This window comes from Lithobates pipiens, unplaced genomic scaffold, assembly GCF_037356315.1.
Source record: "Lithobates pipiens isolate NorthernLeopardFrog02 unplaced genomic scaffold, aLitPip1_a1.2 Scaffold_18, whole genome shotgun sequence".
NCBI classification, from domain to species: domain Eukaryota; kingdom Metazoa; phylum Chordata; class Amphibia; order Anura; family Ranidae; genus Lithobates; species Lithobates pipiens.
This window is the reverse complement of record NW_027507758.1, coordinates 633,122,856-633,148,012: the sequence shown is the minus strand read 5'-3', so window position 1 is coordinate 633,148,012 and position 25,157 is coordinate 633,122,856. Positions and strand designations below refer to the sequence as shown.

Genomic DNA, 25,157 nt, shown 5'->3' with positions numbered 1-25,157 from the left:
CCCTTTCACCCCCTTTTGCCAGTGTCACTAAGCGATCATTTTTCTGATCGCTGCATCAGTGTCGCTACTGTCGCTAGGTAGCTAGTTATTTTTTTAGGTTCACCGCCAGGTTTTTATAGCGCTAGGTACCCCGATATACTACTCAATAATGGTTTTAACATCCTGATTGCCCCTAGTTAACCCTTTCACCCCCTTTTGCCAGTGTCACTAAGCGATCATTTTTCTGATCGCTGCATCAGTGTCGCTACTGTCGCTAGGTAGCTAGTTATTTTTTTAGGTTCACCGCCAGGTTTTTATAGCACTAGGTACCCCGATATACTACCCAATAATGGTTTTAACATCCTGATTGCCCCTAGTTAACCCTTTCACCCCCTTTTGCCAGTGTCACTAAGCGATCATTTTTCTGATCGCTGCATCAGTGTCGCTACTGTCGCTAGGTAGCTAGTTATTTTTTTAGGTTCACCGCCAGGTTTTTATAGCGCTAGGTACCCCGATATACTACTCAATAATGGTTTTAACATCCTAATTGCCCCTAGTTAACCCTTTCACCCCCTTTTGCCAGTGTCACTAAGCGATAATTTTTCTGATCGCTGCATCAGTGTCGCTACTGTCGCTAGGTAGCTAGTTATTTTTTTAGGTTCACCGCCAGGTTTTTATAGCGCTAGGTACCCCGATATACTACCCAATAATTGGTTTTAACCCCCTGATTGCCCCTAGTTAACCCTTTCACCAGCGATCACAGTATAAGTGTCACTGGTGACGCTGGTTAGCCAGTTAGTTATTTAGGTTCCCCGTCAGGTTTTTATATAGCGCCAGGGACCCCCATATACTACCTAATAAAAATTTGAACCCCCTGATTGCCCCTAGTTAACCCTTTCACCACTGATCACCATATAAGTGTTACGGGTGACTCTGGTTAGTTTGCTTTTTATAGCATCAGGGCACCCACCATTTATTACCCAATAAAGGTTTAACCCCCTGATCACCCGGCGGGTGATATCAATTAGGTTTTAGGGTCAGGGTCTGCGTCGCCCCAGGCAGCGCTAGGTTAGTGCCAGTACCGCTAACACCCACGCGCAAAGCATACACCTCCCGTAGTGGTATAGAATCTGAACAGATCAATATCTGATCTGATCAGATCTATACTAGCGTCCCCAGCAGTTCAGGGTTCCAAAAAACGCATTGTTAGCGGGATCAGCACAGATACCTGCTAGCACCTGCGTTTTGCCCCTCTGCCCAGCCCACCCAAGTGCAGTATCGATCGATCACTGTCACTTACAAAACACTAAACACATAACTGCAGCGATCGCAGAGTCAGGCCTGATCCCTGCGATCGCTAACAGTTTTTTTGGTAGCATTTTATATTTAAATCCGGAAGGCAGTGCTTGGTTTTCGGGGTCCCATACGTGGCTAGGCTCCCAAAAGTCCCCCACATGTGGTATCCCTGTACTCGGGAGAAGCAGCAGAATTTATTTTGGGGTGTAATTTGACTTCTGCCCATAGCATGTGTGAGCAATATATCATTTAGTGACAACTTTGTGCAAAAAAAAGTTTGTAATATTCCCGCAACTTTTGGCAAAATATAAAATATTCCATGGACTCAACATGCCTCTCAGTAAATAGCTTGGGGTGTCTACTTTCCAAAATGGGGTCATTTTGGGGGGTTTTGTGCTATTTTGGCATTTTATGGCCTTCGAAACTGTGATAGGTAGTGAGGAGTTAAATCAAAAATTTGCACCCTTAGAAATCCTGAAGGTGGTGATTGGTTTTCAGGGTGCCGTGCGCGACTAGACTCCCAAAAAGTCCCACACATGTGGTATCCCCCATACTCGGGAGAAGTAGCGGAATATATTTTGGGGTGCAATTCCACATATAATCATGGCATGTGTGAGCAATATATCATTTAGTGACAACTTTTTGTAAAAAAGATTTTTTTTTTGTCATTATTCAATCCCTTGGGACAAAAAAAAAATATTCAATGGTCTCAATATGGCCCTCAGCAAATAGCTTGGGGTGTCTACTTTCCAAAATGGGGTCATTTGGGGGGGTTTTGTGCCATCTTGGCATTTTATGGCCTTCAAAACTGTGATAGGTAGTGAGGAGTAAAATAAAAAATGTATGCCCTTAGAAATCCTGAAGGCGGTGCTTGGATTTCGGGGTCCCGTACGCGGCTAGGCTCCCAAAAAGTCCCACACATGTGGTATCCCCGTACTCAGGAGAAGCAGCAGAATGTATTTTGGGGTGTCATTTCACATATGCCCATAGCATGTGTGAGCAATATATCATTTAGTGACAACTTTGTGCAAAAAAAAAAGTTTGTAAAATTCCCGCAACTTGTGGCAAAATATAAAATATTCCATGGACTCAACATGCCTCTCAGTAAATAGCTTGGGGTGTCTTCTTTCCAAAATGGGGTCATTTTGGGGGGTTTTGTGCTATTTTGGCATTGTATGGCCTTCGAAACTGTGATAGGTAGTGAGAAGTTAAATCAAAAATTTGCACCCTTAGAAATCCTGAAGGTGGTGATTGGTTTTCGGGGTGCAGTGCGCAACTAGACTCCCAAAAAGTCCCACACATGTGGTATCCCCATACTCGGAAGAAGTAGCGGAATATATTTTGGGGTGAAATTCCACATATAACCATGGCATGTGTGAGCAATATATCATTTAGTGACAACTTTTTGTAAAAAATTTTTTTTTTTTTGTCATTATTCAATCCCTTAGGACAAAAAAATAAATATTCAATGGGCTCAACATACCCATCAGCAATTTTCTTGGGGTGTCTACTTTCCAAAATGGGGTCATTTGGGGGGGGGTTTGTACTGCCCTGCCATTTTAGCACCTCAAGAAATGAGATAGGCAGTCATAAATTAAAAGCTGTGTAAATTCCAGAAAATGTACTCTAGTTTGTAGACGCTATAACTTTTGCGCAAACCAAAAAATATACGCTTATTGACATTTTTTTTACTAAAGACATGTGGCTGAATAAATTTTGCCCTCAATGTATGACTAAAATTTAGTTTATTCGATTTTTCTTATAACAAAAAGAAGAAAATATCATTTTTTTTCAAAATTTTTGCTCTTTTTCCATTTATATCACAAAAAAAAATCGCAGAGGCAATCAAATACCATCAAAAGAAAGCTCTATTTGTGGGAAGAAAAGGACGCAAATTTCGTTTGGGTGAAAATATTGCATGACCGCGAAATTACCAGTTAAAGCAGCGCAGTGCGAAATTGGAAAAAGACCTCTGGTCCTTAAGGTGTTTATTGGTCCGGGGCTGAAGTGGTTAATTTATTGATAAACACCAAAAGATCAGTGAAGTAGGTGTAAAGTGGAAGCAGTAGAATGTGAGAGAATATGATTTGATCACCTAGCACTTTATTGTAGCACTGACCCCCAAAGGAGCTGCTGAATTTGTTTGGGCCTGTACTCTGATAGTGAACCCCCACTGACTTGGCTCAGTCCCCTTGACACAAATTTTACTGCAAAATCAAAGGGGCCAAAATGTCCCCCCCCCCCCCCCCCCCGAGCAGTAATATATTTCTATCCCCCTTGGTTAGGAGTGGAGATGAGCCATCTATAAGGATATACAGTACATACACACACAGCACAACGCCGTGCTGACACTACGAGACGGTTCTTGGGGCTGCAGTTCCTCTGAGCTCCACAAGGTGGTGATCTCACCTCTACCCAGACAGGAAGTCTCTATGGAAGACAGACAGGAAGTCTCTATGGAATACAGGAAGTTCCATGTGAGAGGAAGTAGAGTGAAGACGTTGCTGGATCTGGCGGCAGAGGAGGTAATATGTAGATTAACCCCTTCAGGGGGATTAGTTGATGATGAATATATCTTCCTTCCAAATCTGGCCATACATGGTTCAGTTTTATCGTTCATCCAGCGGGATGAGGTGAAAAAACTGAAGTGATTCCCCCATCCACACATTGGAGGGGGATGGGGCAATCCTCCCGCTGCACTATTGTATTCTGACAATGGGGGGCGCTCCTCCGCTCTCAGAATACACAGATCAGTGATGAAGCTATTGGCTGCAGCCGCTGATGGAGTGACTTTTATCCGGCAGTGACCACACATGGATGGAAATGTGACCGATCCCTGCTGAACCAGCTGAATTTCCATGTCTCTATGGTCACCATAAGTGACTTCCTCCCCTCCCCCCTCATCTCCTTAATTATGTAAGTCATGCTGAGATCATCTCCCATTGGCTGAGTGTTAGAATATTATTCCAAATTCATAATTCGGCACTTATAGGTGTTATAATATATTTATGGCAAGCTTGCAAAACATATTTGGTTTTATGATTAATCTTAATAAATAGTATGTGTGAATGACCTTGATCAAGTTTTCAGTGAAAAATGTCCTCATCTGAAGCTGAGTTTTTTTTTATATACTCTTTATTTCTTTTCTCATTTACAAAACATCATAAGTGCATTTCAATTACATACATTATTTTAATACCAATACTAATATACCCCACCCCTTAACAAAAAAAAAAAAAAAAAAAAAAAAAGGGGAAAAAACCCCCAATCCCCCACATCACTCCCCTCGTTCCTCTCCTTCCCTTCCCACCCATGTATGTTGCTCTTTTTCCAGAAATGCTCCCCATTGTTGCCATTTACTTAGATGTTTTTGGCCTGAGTCCTCCAGTCTCTGTATGGACTCCTCCATTACCCTTATATGTTCTACTTTCCGGATCCACTCTGATACTGTCGGTACCTGCACGGACTTCCAATGACACAGAATCAGGGATTTAGCCACGTTCAATAAGACTGGGGTCATTGTACCTCTGTATTGCACAATCCCTTTCTTTGTATCATGGAACAGGCATTCCCATGGAGAATTTCCCACCCTTTCCCCTGTCACTAAAAATGTCAATTCTCTTATTTGCTCCCAGAAAGGGGTTATTTTGGGGCAGTCCCACCATATGTGCTTGAAAGAACCTAGTCCCCCACATTCCCTCCAACATAGCTTCTGATTTTCCTCACTGAACCTCTGTATTCTCTGTGGCGTCAAGTGCCACCTCGCTATTAATTTAAAGGACATTTCGATCGTTTGCACATCTCTTGCCAAGGAATAAGTCATTTTAATTATTTTGCTCCTCTGCTCCTGATTTCTCAAAGGCCCTATTTCTTCCTCCCATTTCCTCAAGTAGTCTGGAAGCTCCACGTCTCCCTCTTGCTTTAATATCTTGTATATTTTGGAAATCCTTTTCTGTAGACATTGTGGTTCTTTAAATAATTTTTCAAGTGGGTTAAGTTGTGTCTTTCCTCTTAATGGTTGTGGTAATCCTTGGATAAAGTGAACCATTTGCGTGTATCTCCAATAATCAAGTGGCCTACAACCCCATTCTTGTGTGATTTCCCTAAAAGTGATTATCCTATTCCCTTTCATTACTTCTAAAAGTGTTATATCATCCCTTTTTGCCCACCTACTGAAATATAAACGCTCCTCTTTCCCTGGGGGGAAATAATTTGTGTCCAGGAGTGACATTAAAGGTGAGTTATAGTGCCACTTGTGTCTCTTATTTATTTTGTCCCAAATTTTTAACGTGTGCCTAGTTAAAGTGCAAGTGCTCGTCCCTAAGTCCCTATATTGAGGGGGAATCCATATCATTTTAGCTAACTCTGTATTACTTAGTGTGACTTCCAAATCTACCCAACTCTTCTCTTGTTTGTTATGACACCAGTCCGCTACCCTTGAGATTATTATCGCCTCATAATATTTAGTGAGATCTGGTAGTGCTACCCCTCCCCTCTCTTTCTCCTTCACTAGGACCTTATAGGCTATTCGCGGCCTCTTTCGAGCCCATATAAACGACAAAATCATTGATTTGACCTTTCCCAGGTAGCTTATGGGCAGGGGGATAGGGATCATTTGGAGCGTATAAATTACCAATGGTAATATGAATATCTTTATTGTATTTATCCTCCCCATCCAAGTGAGAGCTTTATATCTCATTTTATTTAACTTGTCCTTAATTTTGTTCAATAGAGGTAAATAGTTAGCCCCGTAGAGGTTAACCGTTTGTGCCGTCAACTTTATACCCAGGTAGGTCAGCTCTCCTTTACACCATTTAAATGGTAGCTGGGAGCTTAGCGCTGTCTGTTCTACCTGCGTTAAATTTACGTTTAGGATTTCCGATTTGGTCGCATTTATTTTAAAGTTTGATAAGTGGCCAAACTGTTCGAACTCTTTAAGGAGGGGTGGAATTGTTGTAATTGGATTGACTATGTACACCAGTACATCATCTGCAAATGCAGAGATTTTATATTCCCTCCCACCTACCCGAAGGCCCCGTATATCCTGGTTCCTCCTTATTGCAACCAACAGTGGTTCCAATGAGATCACGAACAGAATCGGTGAAAGGGGGCATCCCTGCCTCGTCCCATTGAACAGTTGCAGGGGGCGAGACAGGGATCCGTTCACTCTAATTCTCGCTGTTGGCTGCAAGTATAGAGATTTAAGCCATCTCAGCATCTTTTCTCCCAGTCCTAGATATTCTAATATCCTATCTATAAACTCCCACTCTACTCTGTCGAAGGCCTTTTCGGCATCTACTGACAGCAGTACTGTGGGGGTCTTTCTCCTAGTAGCTTCCTGGATTAATGCTATGGACTTTAGGGAATTATCTCTCCCTTCTCGCCCCTGGACAAACCCCACCTGATCCGGATGGATCCATTCCGGAAGGAGGGTTTTTAGTCTTTCTGCCAGTATTTTCGAGAAGATCTTTATATCCGTGTTTAGTAGGGAGATCGGTCGATAACTCTCCACGGCTGCTGGGTCCTTACCCTCTTTCAAAATCAGGGTTATGTGTGCGCACAGAGCTTCCTCCCGGAACCTCTCTCCTACTCCCACCGCATTGAAGTAATCACAGAGTTTTGGAATCAGGAACTTCTGGAACTTCTTATAGTACAAAATCGAATATCCATCGGGGCCTGGACTCCCCCCGAGTGCTGTATTGTTAATTATTCTCCTCACTTCCTCCGGTGTTATCGGAGATTCTAATGTCTCCATCTCCTCCTTTACTCCTCTGGGGAAGTCCATGTCCCGAAGATACTCCTCTATTTTTCCTTTCCTTGTCTCCTTATCTCCCCCTTTCCCTCTTATATTATACAACTCACTATAGTACGTGTGGAAATTTTCTGCAATTTTTGGAGTGGAGTATTGAATCTCTCCTCTTTTGTCTTTAATCATTGAGATATGGGTCCTATTCTTATGATCCTTGACTCTTTTTGCTATCCATTTTCCCGACCAGTTCCCCCATTGATATCTCTCTCTATTTATTTTATGGAATGCCGACTCCCTTTCTTGTTCCAGAATTTTTTCCAGTTCTCTTTTTTTTTCCCTTAACTCCTGTCTCTCCCTTAGTCCCTTTGGTCTAGTTTCCTGTTCTAATTTGTTAATCTCCCTGTATAGGTGAACTTTTTGTTGTTCCCTTTCCTTTTTCTTCCCTGCTCCAATCCCGATCAAAACCCCTCTAATGACTACTTTGTGTGTTTCCCACAGGGTAGCTCTCATTATATCTGATGTATCGTTTAGTTCATAGAAACTAATCAGTTCCTGTTCTATCTTGGCTGTAACTTCCGGATCCTGTAGTAGAGAATTGTTTAATTTCCATGTCCTCCCTGTTCCACTCTCTCCCTGTACTTCGAACTGGATTACTACTGGGGCATGGTCCGAAAGGGTAATTGATTTAATTTCTGCTTTTTTCAGGTTTGGGACTAATTGGTGGTCAAGTAGGATATAATCTAATCTTGCGAAGGAATTATGTGGAGCTGAGTAGTGAGTGTAATCTCTCTCTTTTGGGTGGGAAATTCTCCATGCGTCTATAATCTGTGCATTGGCTAAGGTTCTCTTTAAAGCTCTATATCTCCCCTCTGCCGCCCTACTACCGCCCCCCGAGTTGTCCAGTTTAGGATTTAGAGTCCAGTTCAAGTCCCCTGCAATGATTAATTTACCCGCTTTGAAACCCTCCAGTTTCTCAAGTACACTCCTTAAGAATCTGTCTGGATTTCTGTTGGGTGCATATACATTCACTATAGTACATTTCATATCAAACAACTTGCCCCTAAGAAATAAGTATCTACCTTCCGGGTCAGCCAATCGCTCCTCTATTTCAAATCTGGTTGTTCTATCGAACCCCGTAGCTACGCCTCTTGAGTGGGCTGAAGGTGTGTCCCCGTAGAACCATAATGGATATTGAAATGATAGCAGCTTTACGGGGGATGCATTAGTAATATATGTCTCTTGGAGACAAACCACATTCCCACCTAGAAATTGGAGTTCTTTATCTATCTTGAATCTTTTTTCTTTTATATTTAATCCCCTTACGTTATATGATATTACATTAATTGCAACCATCAAATACTATCTGAAGCTGAGTTAGTAATAAGTTTCTGATGTAGCCAATTTGAGTATGACATATATGGTATCTTGGTACAGAATGTCACGAGAAGACAAAAATAGACATGTGTCTACGTAGCTAAAGCAATAATACATTGTGGATTATATCCTGTTAAAATAAGTTTAGAGTAGTCTCAGTCATATTAATACGTATTGGTATATAGTTACTTAAAGAGGAAGTAAACCCTTCCAAACAACTTGGACCTATATGTAAGCCTAGATTAAGGCTTACCTGTAGGTCCAAGCAATATCTCCTAAACCTATATGGTTTAGGAGATATTTGCCCGAAAATGGGCACCGCTGTCTACGGCGCATGCGCCGTAGACAGCGGCGCGCATGCGCACTAAATGCGGCAAATCCAAGAATGGATTTGCCAAATTTGTCGACTCCCGTGCGCATGCGCGGGAGTGACGTCATCGCGGCTTCGCCGTATGACAGCGGCAGAGCTGCGAGGCGCGGCTCCCGTGCGCATGCGCGGGAGTGACGTCATCGCGGTTGCGCCGCTGTGATTCGTCGGAGCTGCGAGACGCCACAAGCAACATGGATGCGGCGGACTACAGGGGACAGCGGCGACTTCGCTGGCTCCTGTGTCAGGTAAGTGACACATAATGAGCTACTATGCGATGCATAGTAGTCCATTATGCTTTACCTTTGCAGGGAAAAAAAGAGGAAGTAAACCCATCAGGGTTTACTTCCTCTTTAATGTAAAGTTGCTAATATGTGTTCATATTATGTAAATGTTTGGTTATATGACATTACATGATCAGCACATTACTTCAACTATGGAATGTTACATGTGGGCTTGTCAATCAAGCTCCATATGACACTCTGAGTTAGTATCTACTTTTGGATTGCACATTGCTGAAGTTAGCAGAAATGAATGTGTGCCATACAAGGTTCTAAGTTTGTGAGGTTATGACGTTCACGTATAACATATAAGCCAACGTTTCCGGATTGAAGATGGACACTCACACTCACAGACACACACTGGAGAGATGACTGACATATTCACACAGAGATTGATGAATTGGGACAGCTGAATTCTGCCAGAAGTCTAAGCACGTCATTTCCTGCTTCTTCTTGGAGGACACACGAGACAGCAAGGACAGAAGGCAGCAGCCATAAAGCACATGCTTTCATAAGCTTATTACAGTTTTATAACTATTCTATTTTATATATTTTTACCTACACTGAACTGAACTATTATACTTTTTACATTGTATTTATGATGCCAACTGTGTGACAAATAAACTCACACTTTGATTTAAGTCAGTTTGACTATCAATGCTATTCATCCGGAAACGCCTCTGAGATACAAGAATATTAGACTTAAATAATATTCTTTCACTGAGCAATATTCTTATTTGTCTCTGAGCTCTTTCTTGCTATTCCTCGTCCTGCCTGTTGTTTCCTTGGATTGATTTTCTGTGTAGTGACCCCGGCTTCATCTCTTGGATGCGCTCGTCTGTTGCTTGTCCTGACCTTTATCCTGATTCCTGGATCTCCTCATCTCTCCTCCATATCTTCATACACAGCTTTTCTCCACACCTGCAGTGATCCTGGGGGGGGGGGGGGGGTGGAAACTTTGCACCAGCACTCAGCAAAATCCATCCCCACCATTAGGAGCTCTGGAGAACATTGTCTGCTATTTACACTCCGTTCCTCCGCACGTCACCTGATCACATGAGAGCTTACTTTCATACATTCCTGACAGATTTCTGTATGGTGAAGGTCAAAGTTCACTCTTCAGTTTAGGAGAGGAAGGACACACCCAGGAACAATGATTTGGTTTGCACAGGAACCTCATATAGAGGACCCCTCAAATCTCCCCATCCAAATGTCCCTCCATCCAGAGTCTATATGTCCTATGACATCACACTGACCTCACAGCTCCTCCTCCCAATGTCCCTCCATCCAGAGTCTATATGTCCTATGACATCACACTGACCTCACAGCCCCTCCTCCCAAAGTCCCTCTATATGTTTTTTTTTTCTGATGCTCTTGATGTGGATGGACTCTTGGCATCCTCACTTGCAAAATGGAACTGTTAGTCCTATGTTGTATATAATGACACCAGAATTGCTTACGACAAGCCTTTACCCTATAGAGTTGTAGTTAAATTACATCTTTAGAGCCTTTAATAAATAGACAACTGCTTGAAGAGGCGAGGAGGATTCTGGGAGGTCACATGACAACACTCTTATCTCTATTAATAAAACACAGACCTGACTAGATAGGCGAGGAGGATTCTGAGAATTTCATTTACATATACTTTTTTGTGTTTTTATTTAGAGTTTTCCTCCTGTGAAGTCTGGAGATCATATGACCATCACATTGCCTCCACCTCCCTCCCTGATAGAATAGAGAAATACAAAGAAGATTCTAGAAGTCACCATATAGATGATGAAGGAGAGGTGAGGAGGATTCTGGGAATTCTGGGACATTATCCAGTAACAGACAAGGGATGTGTCTGGATGGTGACTGTATCATTGTGTGTGTCAGGTTCCTATAAGGTGTCAGGATGTCACTGTCTATTTCTCCATGGAGGAGTGGGAGTATTTAGAAGGACACAAGGATCTCTACAAGGACGTCATGATGGACAATCAGCCGCCCCTCACATCACCGGGTAAGAGGAGACTTTATTGTAAAGGAGAGAGCAGTACGGAGGCTCCACCTAGATCCCCCATCATCTGATAAACACATAGAAACAATGTATTCAGTCAGTGTGTGTGTTTCCTACAGATGGATCCAGTAATGGGAACCCACCAGAGAGATGTCCCCGTCCTCTGTATTCCCGGGATTCCACACAGGAAGATCACACCATCCCTCACCATCATCAGGTAGATGAGGAACAATCACTGATTGTATCATTAGGATCTGTACATTATCTGCATTGTTACCATTGATGTCATTTTTATTCTATATTCAGAGTGGAAACCTGAGAGATTCTAAAGTTGAAGTTAAAGAAGAGATAAAAGAGGAGGATGATGAGGATGGGGTGATGGAGGAGTCAGAGTTTCTAAAAGAACCCAAAGATCTGTACCAGGACACCATGGTGGAGTCATCCAGCTACAGAAACCCACCAGAGAGATGTCCCCGTCCTCTGTATTCCCGGGATTCCACACAGGAAGATCACACCATCCCTCACTGTTACAAGGTTGGTGGGATGGAGCATCTAGCGATGATGTGTGGAATTTTTATATGTGATGTCACAATAATAAATCTTATAGTTTACAGATGATATTCTCTCTCATTTTCTTGGTTTAGAGTGGAGATCCAATCGATATAGAATTTGAGGTGAAATCAGAAGAAGGAGAGAGGTATGTGAGGGATGATCAGCAGTCTATGGAGGAGGATGGAATAACGGGGACATTTATAGAGGAGGACACTCCTACAGAGATCAGCACAGGTGGGTCATTAACACTAAATACATTCCTCCACCCATACTGCTCACTGATTGGTCCAGAGTAGGGTGGGGACTGGGTGATATCAGCCTGTAATCCCCTGGTCCCTTTCCTGAGCTGTGTTCCCCGTCCTGTATTCCTGTATGTCTCTCTGATAATCTTCCTTCTCTGTGCTGCCGACACAATTTATGTATCTAGACTGGATTTTTGGCAATTAGCTGGCAGCAATGTTGTTCTACCTAGACACCATGGACATGTGCTGTGGGTCTTCTGCATTATGCCCAAGTATAGCATGATCTCTGGCAGAGCAATTCTCCCAGAGTTATTTGCTTTGTTGTCGGGTGGAGGGATATGTCTGTATAGTCTCAGACCCAAGTCACTGAGTGCAGTCTCAGGAGATGGGAGGCAGCGGTGTGGGACCTCTGCAACTTGTCTCATGTAAACATTTAAGCTTTTGCTTATAACTGAATACCAATATTAGCAGTCATGACCTTTACACTCTTGTACATTATATCATTCTGATACTATATAGTCCTATCTGCTTTATATTATACAATATATTCTGCATTACATAGTCCCGACTTCTGCTCTCTCCCCTCTACCCACTGCTATATATACACATAATATGTATTCTCTTTTATTACATCCATTTCCTACCAGCTGGACATTTTATATCTGATGATGTGATTGGAGCACAGACTTTTACATGGTGATAATAATGTGATAACATCCTCAAACTTTGGAACCTTAAACAGAAAGTGATAATGTGGGAGGAGTCAATAACCCAATGATGGGGGTCTTCAGGATCAGTCCAGTCTTCATCTTGGTTGTTCTCCCCCCATCCTCACTCTCTGACCTCTGGTGGGGCTCAGCCCCGCTGTTATTCATGACTAAATCATGGACTAAATAAGGAAGTGCAGGACTTCTTGTGTTGGGAAGATGGCAATGAGTGATAGAGGGGGAGGGGACACTTGTCCTATAATCCCCTCATCACTATCACTCCTATAAAAGACAGTTCTCGTTGTTTCCTCACTCTCTGACTAAGGTCCATGAATAAAGAAATGATCTGGTAGGAGATCAGAGGACCCATTTACTAGTTACCTTGAGGGGGGAATTGTAAGATCCTCAGAGACAAAGCTGCCTGATGTGGGCGGAGTCCTGGTTTAGGGGAACCAATCAGCTCATGTCTAGTAATAATCTTTGTATTTCTATTTTAGTAGATGGACGGGAGATGAGGAAAACCTCAGAGGATTGTCTCACTTTGTCTCCAGACTGTAAAGTAGAAGATGAGGACATCACACAGTATAGTCCAGGAGAAAACCCGACTACCTCAAATGTCCATCCGGCACCACACAGTGTAGATGGACCATCGTATTCCTCTTATCCTGAGGAACCTCAGACTGTGAGGGACGGTGCCGTCCTTCCAACAGATAAGAGCTTTACCTGTACTGAGTGCGGGAAGTCTTTAGGTTCTAAATACAATCTTAATGTACATAAAAGAACTCACACTGGAGAGAAGCCTTATTCCTGTCCTGAGTGTGGGAAATGTTTTTCACAAAAGTCCCATATTTACACACATCAGAGATCTCACACGGGTCAGAAGCCGTATTTCTGTCCTGAGTGTGGGAAATGTTTTATACAAAAATCAGACCTTGTCACACATCAGAGATCTCACACAGGGGAGAAGCTGTATTCCTGTCCTGAGTGCGGGAAATGTTTTTCAGTGAAGTCCAATCTTACCAAACATCACAGAACTCACACGGGGGAGAAGCCGTATTCCTGTCCTGAGTGCGGGAAATGTTTTTCAATGAAGTCCGATCTTCACACACATCAGAGATCTCACACAGGGGAGAAGCCTTATTCTTGTTCTGAGTGTGGGAAATGTTTTTCACAGAAGTCCAGTCTTTACAAACATCAGAGATCTCACACAGGGGAGAAGCCGTATTCCTGTCCTCAGTGTGGGAAATGTTTTTCAGACAACTCCAGTTTTAGCAGACATCAGAGATCTCACACAGGGGAGAAGCCGTATCCCTGTCCTGAGTGCAAGAAATGTTTTTCACTGAAGTCCAATCTTAACAAACATCAGAGATCTCACACGGGGGAGAAGCCATATTCCTGTCCTGAGTGCGGGAAATGTTTTTCAATGAAGTCCGATCTTCACACACATCAGAGATCTCATACGGGGGAGAAGCCGTATTCCTGTCCTGAGTGCGGGAAATGTTTCTCACAGAAGTCCCATCTTTACACACATCAGAGATCTCACACAGGAGAGAAGCCGTATTCCTGCCCTGAGTGTGGGAAATGTTTTTCTCAGAAGTCCAATCTTTACACACATCAGAGATCTCACACAGAGAACAAGCCGTATTCCTGTCCTGAGTGTGAGAAATGTTTTTCAGATAAGTCAAATCTTTACAGACATCAGAGATCTCACACAAGGGAGAAACCACTGTCCTGTCCTGAGTGATGGAATTGTTCCTCACTGAAGTCCTGTCTTCCTGTACATCAGGGACCCCACACAACCCTCGAAGTGTATTAGTGCATTGAGTGTGGGAAATGTCTTCTATATGAATGTTGCTGGACATCACAGCTCTCATGTGGGGAAGAAGCACACCCTGATATACACCTCAGATATACTCCATGGCTGATCTTCATCGAGTAAGAAACAGTTCCAGGGATGTGGACATTTTTTGAAAAAACTACTTGTCCAAGGGACTAAATCGGGTCCCAATCTCCTTGTTCCTCATCTACCAGAGAGCTCAGCAGCGGTGTGGGAGATCATTAAAAACTACAAGCCGACATCGGCAAAGGAGAGAACTCTGTGAATGAATGGCACGGCAGCGCTCTTTTCATAAAGTGACAGCCGGTACGGGGAACTTCTCCCCGCACTGCTGTCACACAGAGGACTCGGATCTCTGAGCTGCTACAGGAACATGTAACATCTTCCCCAAGGTGAACGTTTCCTTTAACCCTTTTGCCCTGCCAGAGACGGTTTTGCATATTTTTTTTTTGCCCACGTTTAACCCCTTCAATGCCGGACACTTTCGCCCCCCTTTGAGCCCAGGCCAATTTTCAACTTTCAGCGCTCCCACACTTTGAATGACAATTGCGCGGTCATGTAACAATATACCCATATGACATTTTTGTAATTTTTCCCACAAATAGAGCTTTATTTTAGTGGTATTTGATCACCACCGGGGTTTGTATTTTTTGTGCTACAAATAAAATAATACAGAACATTCAAAAAAAAAAAAAAAGGTTTTCTTTGTTTTTGTTATAAAATCTTGTAAAGAAGTAAGTTTTCTCCTTCACTGATGGGCACTGATGAGGAGGCACTAATATGAAGCACTGATGAGGAGGTACTGACAAGCATCCCTAATGGGCACTGGTGGGCCTGTACTGATAATCAATGCTGAATATCAGTGCAGATCCCCCCTGTCAGGAGAGACGCTGATTGGCTCTCCTCTACTCGTGCCTTGTCAGCATTAATAAAGGAAAGCCGATAACCTGCACTTCCTGATTATGTTGTGATTATCTTTGATTGGACACAACTGATCACATGGTATAGAGCCAACGTCATAGGCTTTTTACTGAGAATGGAGATGCGTTGTTTCAGAGCGACACACCGCACCACCGAATGCCACGCACCCGAGCAGCTTATTCTTCTGGACCTCATATGACATCCACTCAGGATAATGGAACCCCCCGGCTGGCCGTCATTCTGCTATTGGCCGGGCGGGAATGAGTTAAAAAATCATTTTGGGCCTTAAGATTATATTAAACCCCCAAAACATGATATATTTTCTGAAAGCAGACACCCTAGAGCAGCCTTTCTCAACCTTTTCAGCACAGAGGAACCCTTGAAATAGTTCTCCGGGCTCAGGGAACCCCAGCTAAAAATGTGAAATCTACAACTCATGATACATTAGTGTGATGGTTAGTGGGAAGAATGGTCCTTAGCCCTTGTACACACGGTCGGAGATTCTGACAACCGAGGAATTCCAACGGATTAATTCCGGAAGAGGTCCGGAAGTGATGTTGCATACACACGGTCGGACTAAGTTGTCGGAAAATCCGATTGTACATAACGTGATGACGTTATTTTGTTACGACGGGACTACGTTCAGGCTAGTAGCCAATAGCTTTGGTCTAGGAATTTGATCTGAGCATGCGTGGCACTTTGTCCTTCTGAGTAGGCTACACATGATTGGAGTATGTCCGATCGGAGCATTTTGACGGAAAATTTTACCGGCAAGTTGGAAAACTTGGTCCGTCGGATATTCTGACGGAAACAGTCCGATGCAGACCGCACGGACCGTCGGAATCTCCAACCGTGTGTACAAGGGCTTACACTTGTGGTCATTGGGAAGAATTACCTCCTTACAGATAGTTAAAAAGATCAATGGTGTCGGTGGGAACTTATCCGGGAGGCAGAAATTTCCCAATGCTGAAGGAACCCCTAGCAACCTCTGGAGGAACCCTGGTTGAGAATCACTGCCCTAGAGAATAAAATAGTGGTAATTCCAATTTTTTTTTGACACATATTACCACAAAAGTCTGGGAAATGCAAAATTTCAGTCAAAACAAGTTCATTTCAGGGGCACAAAAAGACAATAAATCACCCAATTTTTTGTAAAATATAAACGCCGAAGTTGCACCGAGTACTGTAAATATATACCCAACATTTCAAACCTTAAATTTGTGTGCGCCTGTGAAATGGTGGCAAATTTCAGTACCCTATATTTTCTAGAGGCGATGCTTTAAAAGCCCCCTATAGGTCATCAGATAAGTGTTATGGAAGAGGTCTGGGGATAGAATTATTCCTCTCATTCTGCCTTGCGTGGTGATATGTAACACGTGTATCACAATCAATGTTTTCAGGCGTGGGCACCACAATGTGTGAGTGTGTGTTTGTACATGTGTATATGTGGCGGCAGGGCCTTAAGTTTTTTTTTTTTTTTTTTAGCGTGGGTTATGTGACTGGGTTTAAATGTAAATTTGTACCATTTAAAAAATATATATTTCTTGATCATACATCAAGGGACACAGGAGCTTCATTACATAGTGGGTTATATAGGCACCTCTGGTGATTGGACACTGGTTAACCCCCAATTAAGCAGAATTCCTCCCCTATATAACCCCTCCCATATGGGAGGCACCTCAGTTTTTTCGCCAGTGTCTAAGGTGGTTGGTCACGTAAAACATGTGCTATGAAGAAAGCTCTGTGCAGGTCCCTGCCGGGGTCTAAGGACTATGATAACCAAGTCCATATCTCAGGCTGATATTTGACTCCCAAGATGATATGAAACCCGGGCCTCACCATCCGAAGAAACGAGGTTTTGCCTGTAAGTCCTCTCCTGTTGGAAGACTGGGCTCTGGGAAAACCAGACTTGGTGTACTATTTACATAGTGGCACGAAAGTTTCTGGCAGTCTTTTACAAGGTCCAGGTCCAGCTCAGAGCGCCAGGGGGCTCTAAGTGGAAGATACAGGAGCTGTGGGCAGTAAGCATCCTAAGGGATTGGATCCAGGCAAACCTAAGACACCTACTCAGCATTAGTGATGGCCGAACGGTTCGCCCGGCGGTCGTTTCACGGCGAATTTCGGCTGTTCGCGGTCCACCCGTTCGGCGGACTATTGGCGCCGTTCACCCGGCAGACTTCCGTGTTTACTGTGTAAAAGAACTTTGACCTATGATGACACATCCATCATGGAGTACAGGACAACCAATTGAGACATTACAGCACATGGACACTTGGACATTCCCCCTAACTTATAAATACACCCGATCCGGCGGCCATTTTACATTCTTTCTTCTGTCACTATAGGGAGAGGTTGCTGTGTGGAGCAGGGAGAGATTACAGTGACCCAAATCGCTAGCTATTTGGTACACAAAAGTTCTTTTCAGGACTGGTATAGGTGTTAGGTGTAGTTTAGGATAGGCAGTGCAGTGCTAGTGATTGTTGCAGCAGCCTGAGTGTCTTTTGTCAGATTAGAGAAAGGGACTGCAGGGAGAGTCAGTTTAGTCATTAGCTGTTACTATCAGGTCCACAAAAGTGCTATTTCAATTATTGTTCCAGTAGCCTCTGTTTTGTCAGTTTATATAGGGACAGGCAGGAAGCAGTGTGTGAGGCAGTGAGGGTCAGTTTAATCAGTAGCTGTTACTATTAGTTCCACAAAGGTTCTTTTCAGGACTGGTATCAGTGGTATGGTAATAGGCTTGTACACGTATAATATTCTTTCTTCCAAATATAGAAAGAATATTATACTTGACTGCTGCCCTTCTGCTGCAGTCTGCTAATCATTCACAACCTACTTGTTCCACAAAGGTCCTTTATAAGGACTGGTAATAACCTGGTGTAGGGTGCTATAGTACATAGGGTTGAGTGAGGTACAGTCTGCTATTCTATAAGGACTGGTATAGGTCCACAATACATAGGGTTGAGGTGCACTACTGCTGACCGCTGCCCTATACTGCAGCAGTCCTTCATCGGTATAGGGACTGACGTACAGTCTGCTAATCAGTCACAACCTACTTGTTCCACAAAGGTCCTTATAAGGACTGGTAACTTGGTCTGTCTAGGGTTCTACAGTACATAGGGTTGAGTGAGGTACAGTCTGCCATTCTATAAGGACTGGTATAGGTCCACAATACATAGGGTTGAGGTGCACTACTGCTGACCGCTGCCCTATACTGCAGCAGTCCTTCATCGGTATAGGGACTGACGTACAGGCTGCTAATCACTCACACACAACCTACTTGGTCCAAAAAAAATTCCTTATAAGGACTGGTAAGGTATAGGGTGCTACAGCACATAGGGTTGAGTGAGGTACAGTCTGCTACTCTATAAGGACTGGTATAGGTCCACAATACATAGGGTTGAGGTGCACTACTGCTGACCGCTGCCCTATACTGCAGCAGTCCTTCATCGGTATAGGGACTGACGTACAGTCTGCTAATCACTCTCACACAACCTACTTGGTCCACAAAAGTCCTTATAAGGACTGGTAAGGTATAGGGTACTACAGTACATAGGGTTGAGTGAGGTACAGTCTGCCATTCTATAAGGACTGGTATAGGTCCACAATACATAGGGTTGAGGTGCACTACTGCTGACCGCTGCCCTATACTGCAGCAGTCCTTCATCGGTATAGGGACTGACGTACAGTCTGCTAATCACTCTCACACAACCTACTTGGTCCACAAAAGTCCTTATAAGGACTGGTAAGGTATAGGGTACTACAGTACATAGGGTTGAGTGAGGTACAGTCTGCCATTCTATAAGGACTGGTATAGGTCCACAATACATAGGGTTGAGGTGCACTACTGCTGACCGCTGCCCTATACTGCAGCAGTCCTTCATCGGTATAGGGACTGAGAGTTTTGTCACAGGGTCATTTAAAAAATGACAGGCAGAGGAAGAGGCAGGCCCTTCCGCAGGGGTGGTAGGGGTAGGGTAGGAGCAACAGGCTTGAGCCAAAGTGGGAAGTTGCAGAAGGTGCGTTCAATTACTTTAAAGGATGCACCAGACTTGGTTGAGTGGTTCACTCAGCCTTACTCTTCTGCACCCTCCTCATCCTCTCGATCTGCACCCTCTTCTTCTCTTCTTCTCTGCTATGTGCACCCCCAAAGACACTACCACCAACACCACCACCATATACCTTCCGCTTGAGTCACAGGAATTATTTTCCGATCCATATCAAGACATTTCTGATGCGCAGCCACTCTTGGTATTGGATCAGGAAGAGGAGGTAACAACAACCGCTACTCAGCAGTCTGACGACAGTACCCAGCCCAAAGAGGAGGTTGGTCCCCGGTGTTGCTGCCTACTCCGAGATCTCTACTTATAGCGGTGGGGAAGGTGACGTTGATTATGATGTGTCTAGTGATGTCACGTGGGTGCCCACAAGAGAGGAAGAGGAGGGGAGTTCAGAGGGAGATGTGGACCAGCAGATAGAGAGGAGAAGCAGGAATAACTTACATTGCACAGGAGGGACAAAGCAGACTGCAAATGTATCAGGAGCGAGTCATCGACCATGTACGGTCACATCTGGCGCGCCCAGGACACCGGCACATGGCTCCGCAGTGTGGGCTTTTTTTAACGTGTCCGCTGCTGACAATAGCGTTGCCATCTGCACTCTTTGCAGTCAACGCATTCATCGCGGTAAGCCCAACACTCACCTAGGGACGACCGCCTTAAGAAGGCACATGAGCAGCCATCACCGAGCCCAGTGGGAGCAACGGAGCACACAAAGCCACACTCCAGGCTCTCACCGTCCAGCCTCGTCTTCTACTTCTCCTTCTCCTCTCTCCTCACAATTGTCCTCCACTCCTACCTTCCATCACGCCAAGCTCACGATTTTCTGCAAAAAGGCAGGCTTCCGTGGGCCTAATGTTTGAGCGTAAAAAAATGATAACGCCGGATAACCCTCTTGCCCAACGGTTGACGGCTGGCTTGTCAGAACTCATAGCCCGCCAACTACTGCCATATAAACTGGTGGACTCGGAGGCCTTTCGCAAATTTGTGGCCATTGGAACACCACAATGGAAGGTCCCAGGAAGGAAGTATTTCTCAGAGAAGGGCATCCCAGAGCTATATGGCCATGTTCAGCGGCAAGTGAATGTATCTCTGGCACACAGTGTCGGTGCCAAGATACATCTGACCACAGACACGTGGTCTAGCAAACACGGGCAGGGAAGGTATATCACTTTTACTGCCCACTGGGTGAACCTTCTGACGGCCGTCAAGCATGTAACCCGTGGCACCCGTGTAGATTTGGTTTTACCGCCACGGATTGCATGCAGGCCTGACTTTTCTTCTCCTCCTCCTACTCCATCCTCCTCCCTCTCCTCCTCGGCTGACTCCTCCTTTTCCGCTGCTAGCATCTCTTCCGCTGCGCCGCCCAAGCTCCCCAGAACCTATTCGACATGCCAGGTGAGACGTTGCCATGCCGTGCTGCGTCTGTTGTGCCTGGAAGCCAAGAGCCACACTGGCCTGGCACTCCTTTCAGCATTGCGTTCACAGGCAGATCAGTGGCTAACACCGCTCAATTTGACAGTTGGTAAAGTGGTGTGTGACAACGGTGCCAATCTGCTTAGTGCATTGAAACAGGGCAAAATCACGCACGTGCCACACGTCTTAAACTTGGTCATGCAGCGATTCCTTGTCAAATACCCTGGGGTCCAGGACATCTTGCGGCAGGCAAGGAAAATCTCGGCCCATTTCAGAAGATCTTACACGGCCATGGCTCGCCTTGCTGACATTCAGCGGCGACACAATCTGCCGGTCAGAAGTCTTATTTGCGATTGCCCGACGCAATGGAACTCAACCTTCTATATGCTTGATAGGCTGCTCCAGCAGAAACGTGCAGTTAACGTCTACCTGTATGAACTCTGCGGCAGAACCGGTTCTGGGGAGCTGGGTTTTTTTTCACTGCGCCAGTGGCTGCTCATGCGCGACACATGCAGACTTCTGCGCCCATTTGAGGAGATCACCAAACTGGTCAGTCGCAGCCATGGCGCCATCAGTGACATGGTACCCTATGCCTTCTTTATGGAGCGTGCATTGCGTCGTGTCATTGATCAAGCTGTGGAGGAGCAGGAAGATGAGGAAGTCGCAATGCTGGATGAATTCCCAGGGGGGGCTACTCTATCTGAGACAAGTCAACAACAGGAGTCTGAAGAGGAGTCAGAGGAGGATGGTGCCGGGGCGGATGAGGAGCAAGAAGAGCATGCTTTAAACCTTTCTGGGATCCCTGTTGTGCGTGGATGGGGAGAGGAGAATGAAGAGGACGACATTATCCTGGATGATGAGCAGGAGCCAGGCCACCACACCGCTTCCAGTTTAGTGCAAATGGGGGCTTTCATGCTCCAGTGTTTTAATAGGGACCCCCGTATAAAAAGCATAAGGGTAAAGGACCAGTACTGGGTGGCAACGTACTTAGACCCCCGGTACAAACACAAAATGGCGGAAATGTTACCGCCGTCACAGAGGACTGGCAGAATGGAGCACTTCCAAGCCTTGCTTCGAGAAATGCTGCATTCTGCTTTTGCGTGCACTGGCAGAGGAGCAATTCCCACTCCCAGAGAAGGAGTTGCGGGTACCAATCCAACAGCGCCTGCAAGAAGAGGCCGGTTTGAAGATGTGTTGGTGACTTCGGATATGAGGTCATTCTTTCAGCCGACCCATCGACAGGTGTCATCCAGATCCAGCATCAGGGAACGCCTAGACCGTCAGGTGTCCGACTACATTGGGTTAACGGCCGATTTGGACGCTCTGATGAGTGATGAACCCCTGGACTACTGGGTGGACAGGCTTGACCTCTGGCCATAGCTTGCCCAATTTGCAATCGAACTGTTGGCTTGCCCCTCGTCCAGTGTCCTGTCCGAAAGGATGTTCAGCGCAGCAGGGGGGATCGTGACCGATAAGCGTACTCGCCTAGCTCACGACAGTGTTAACTACCTCACATTTCTAAAAATGAATGAGGCATGGATCTCGGAGGAATTCAACACGTGACCAGTAGACCATGTATATGTCTATAAACAATTTTTTAAATCGAGCACAGAGACCTTCTTTCTTCATTTGGCTCACTTCCTTGTCCAAAAAAAGCACACCGTACTATATGCCCGTACCCTCCTCTTTGAAGAGGTTGAGCGGTGTTATATTTCTACTGGGGCTGCTTATTATGAGGGGCTCCCACCATCCCTGTGCTGTGCTGACATCCTCCTGGGGCTGTACCTCTGCTGTGCATATTTTGAGGTGCTCCCACCATCCCTGTGCTATGCTCATTATGAGGGGCTCCCACCATCCCTGTGCTATGCTCATTATGAGGGGCTCCCACCATCCCTGTGCTATGCTGACATCCTCCTGGGGCTGCTTATTATGAGGGGCTCCCACCATCCCTGTGCTATGCTCATTATGAGGGGCTCCCACCATCCCTGTGCTATGCTCATTATGAGGGGCTCCCACCATCCATGTGCTATGCTGACTTCCTCCTGGGGCTGCTTACGGTGCAGGTGTCAGTGCTGTATATCACGGTGCTGATGTCAGTACTCTTTATCACGGTGCTGCTGTCAGTGCTGTATATCACGGTGCTGGTGTTAGTGCTTTATGTCACGCTGCTGATGTCAGTGCTCTCTATCACGGTGCTGTTGTCAGATGACTTTATCACAGTGCAGGTGTCATTGCTGTATGTCACGCTGCTGATGTCAGTGCTCTCTATCACGGTGGTGCTGTCAGTGCTGCATTTCACGGTGCTGGTGTTAGTGCTTTATGTCACGCTGCTGATGTCAGTGCTGTATATCACGGTGCTGGTGTTAGTGCTTTATGTCACGCTGCTGATGTCAGTGCTGTATATCACGGTGCTGCTGTCAGTGCTGTATATCACGGGGCTGGTGTTAGTGCTTTATGTCACGCTGCTGATGTCAGTGCTCTCTATTACGTTGCTGTTGTCAGATGACTCTATCACGGTGCAGGTGTCATTGCTGTATGTCACGCTGCTGGTGATCATCTCCTGCACCCTCTTCTTTGCCTACCCTGGTCCCTGACCTTCCCTCTCCTCCATTGCCTTCATGCGCTCCACAGTCCTGAATTGTCTCAACAATTTCCCATATAAAAAAAGAATGCTTGTAGTTGTCGATCCCAGATTCACCTCATACATGTGTTATGTCATTGGCCATGTGGTGGGACTATGTTTGCACAGCTATTAATTATTTTGTGGCTGCAAATTTGACCTGTAGGTCTGCGAAGTTTGCCTCCCATTGAAGTCAATGGGGCCCGCCGCGAACGTTCCGGTTCGCGAACTATCGGCCGTGTTCGCGGTCCGCGTTCGCGAAGCGTCCCGTCGGAAGTTCGTCCATCACTAGTGATGACGTACGACCGGACTAGAATAAGGAAGTTCATAGCCAGTAACCAATAGTTGCCCTAGCGTTGTTTTTTGTCCGTCGGGATTAGCATACCCACAAACAAATTTCTCGGTCCAGCGGAGTTCAGGTGGAAAAATGTAAAACATGTTCTATTTCTAAAGTCCACCGGATTTTTGGCAAGCAAAGGTCCGATGGAGCCCAAACACGATCGAATTGTCCGACGGACTCGTTCCATCGGACCTTTGCTGTCAAAAAGTCCAGTCGTGTGTACGTGGCATTAGAAAAGATTCCGATCGATAGTTTACGCAATAGACACGTCAACTCCATCTCAGAGGTGTATAAATCGCTGCAATCGACAGCCACGGCCGAAACACTTTTTATGAAATTGCATAAGGACCTTCTGGAAGACAATCTGGGTGACATGATTCTGAAGGGCTATCTGAAAATTGGCCATTATATCATCATCAATGAACTGTGACGAGAAACTCAGTATAAATTGATACACAGGCCATTTATCTTTTTTTCAAATGTTACTCCTCATCCAGGAAGGTGCCTCCCAAGGTAGGATTTACAAGCCCTCACCGTCCCACCGCTTTTGGCTGTGCTCTCCAATATCAACCTTCTGGGACCGAGTTATCACCTTCATTTCTGGCATCACTGAGTGGCTGTTTCCCAAGACACCTCTCTTACTATTGTTATAGAGTTATAATGCACCTGGACACACACACGTTCTGGGGAACACAGTGTTTTTGCTTCCCAATGGACACATTTATGCCTCTTAGCAGCCTGCAAGAACATATGGAAGGTGGGGACATCTTCCTCTCCACCTATGGTTACTGCAGTTAAAAGGGACCCTCCGAAACTTCTTTACAGAGAAAACTAGACATAGAATCACAGAACTATGGCCCCACAGAAAGGTTCTTTACCAGATGGTGTTCATATATTGAACAACCCCCCATGGAAACTCTGTCTTTAATGCAATCCTTCCAATTTATGGAGTGGTTCCTCAAGGCACGCTTGACCAACCACATCTTGTCTGTTTGTTAATCTGGCTGCCTAATTTCACTCCCCTTGTGATCTGGGCTCTTATGGAGGGACAGCCATTCTCTTACCTGTCGCCCCCCCACCCTTATTTTTTTATCTCTATAGATGGGAGGTATAAAACCTTGGCTGTGTGTGCATATTAGCTCACAGCTATTATAACTATTTATTACTCAGCCTTCTTTTGATGAGAGTCATCCAAGCTTTGTGTTTGATTTCTCCCCACGTTCCAAGCGATGCGAGAAAACGTACAACTGTTATTTTGCCGGCGACGCTTTAATATAGTATATATTGTAACGCCAGCGTTACTCGAAACTCATTTGGTAATCATATTTGCACCATTATTTTTGTAATTACTTTTCTATACTGCGATTAAACTTTATTTTACTGTAATTCCACGTACACATGACCGGACTTTTCCCGGCAGACTAG

The 25,157-nt window shown here is 44.9% G+C and overlaps 1 protein-coding gene across 1 annotated transcript in view; it reads left to right on the top strand.

Annotated features, from left to right (window-relative positions):
• Window positions 1–3,783: 3,783 nt before the first annotated feature.
• Window positions 3,784–25,157, top strand: part of LOC143986885 (uncharacterized) — a 159,558-nt gene continuing 138,184 nt past the window's right edge. Inside the window, exons 1-8 of the mRNA XM_077485291.1 lie at window positions 3,784–3,800; window positions 10,712–10,833; window positions 10,922–11,045; window positions 11,162–11,259; window positions 11,349–11,576; window positions 11,687–11,828; window positions 13,041–14,283; window positions 24,230–24,245. Coding sequence (XP_077341417.1) covers window positions 10,961–11,045; window positions 11,162–11,259; window positions 11,349–11,576; window positions 11,687–11,828; window positions 13,041–14,283; window positions 24,230–24,245 — 1,812 coding nt within the window. The 5' untranslated portion in view covers window positions 3,784–3,800; window positions 10,712–10,833; window positions 10,922–10,960. The remainder of the gene's footprint in view (window positions 3,801–10,711; window positions 10,834–10,921; window positions 11,046–11,161; window positions 11,260–11,348; window positions 11,577–11,686; window positions 11,829–13,040; window positions 14,284–24,229; window positions 24,246–25,157) is intronic.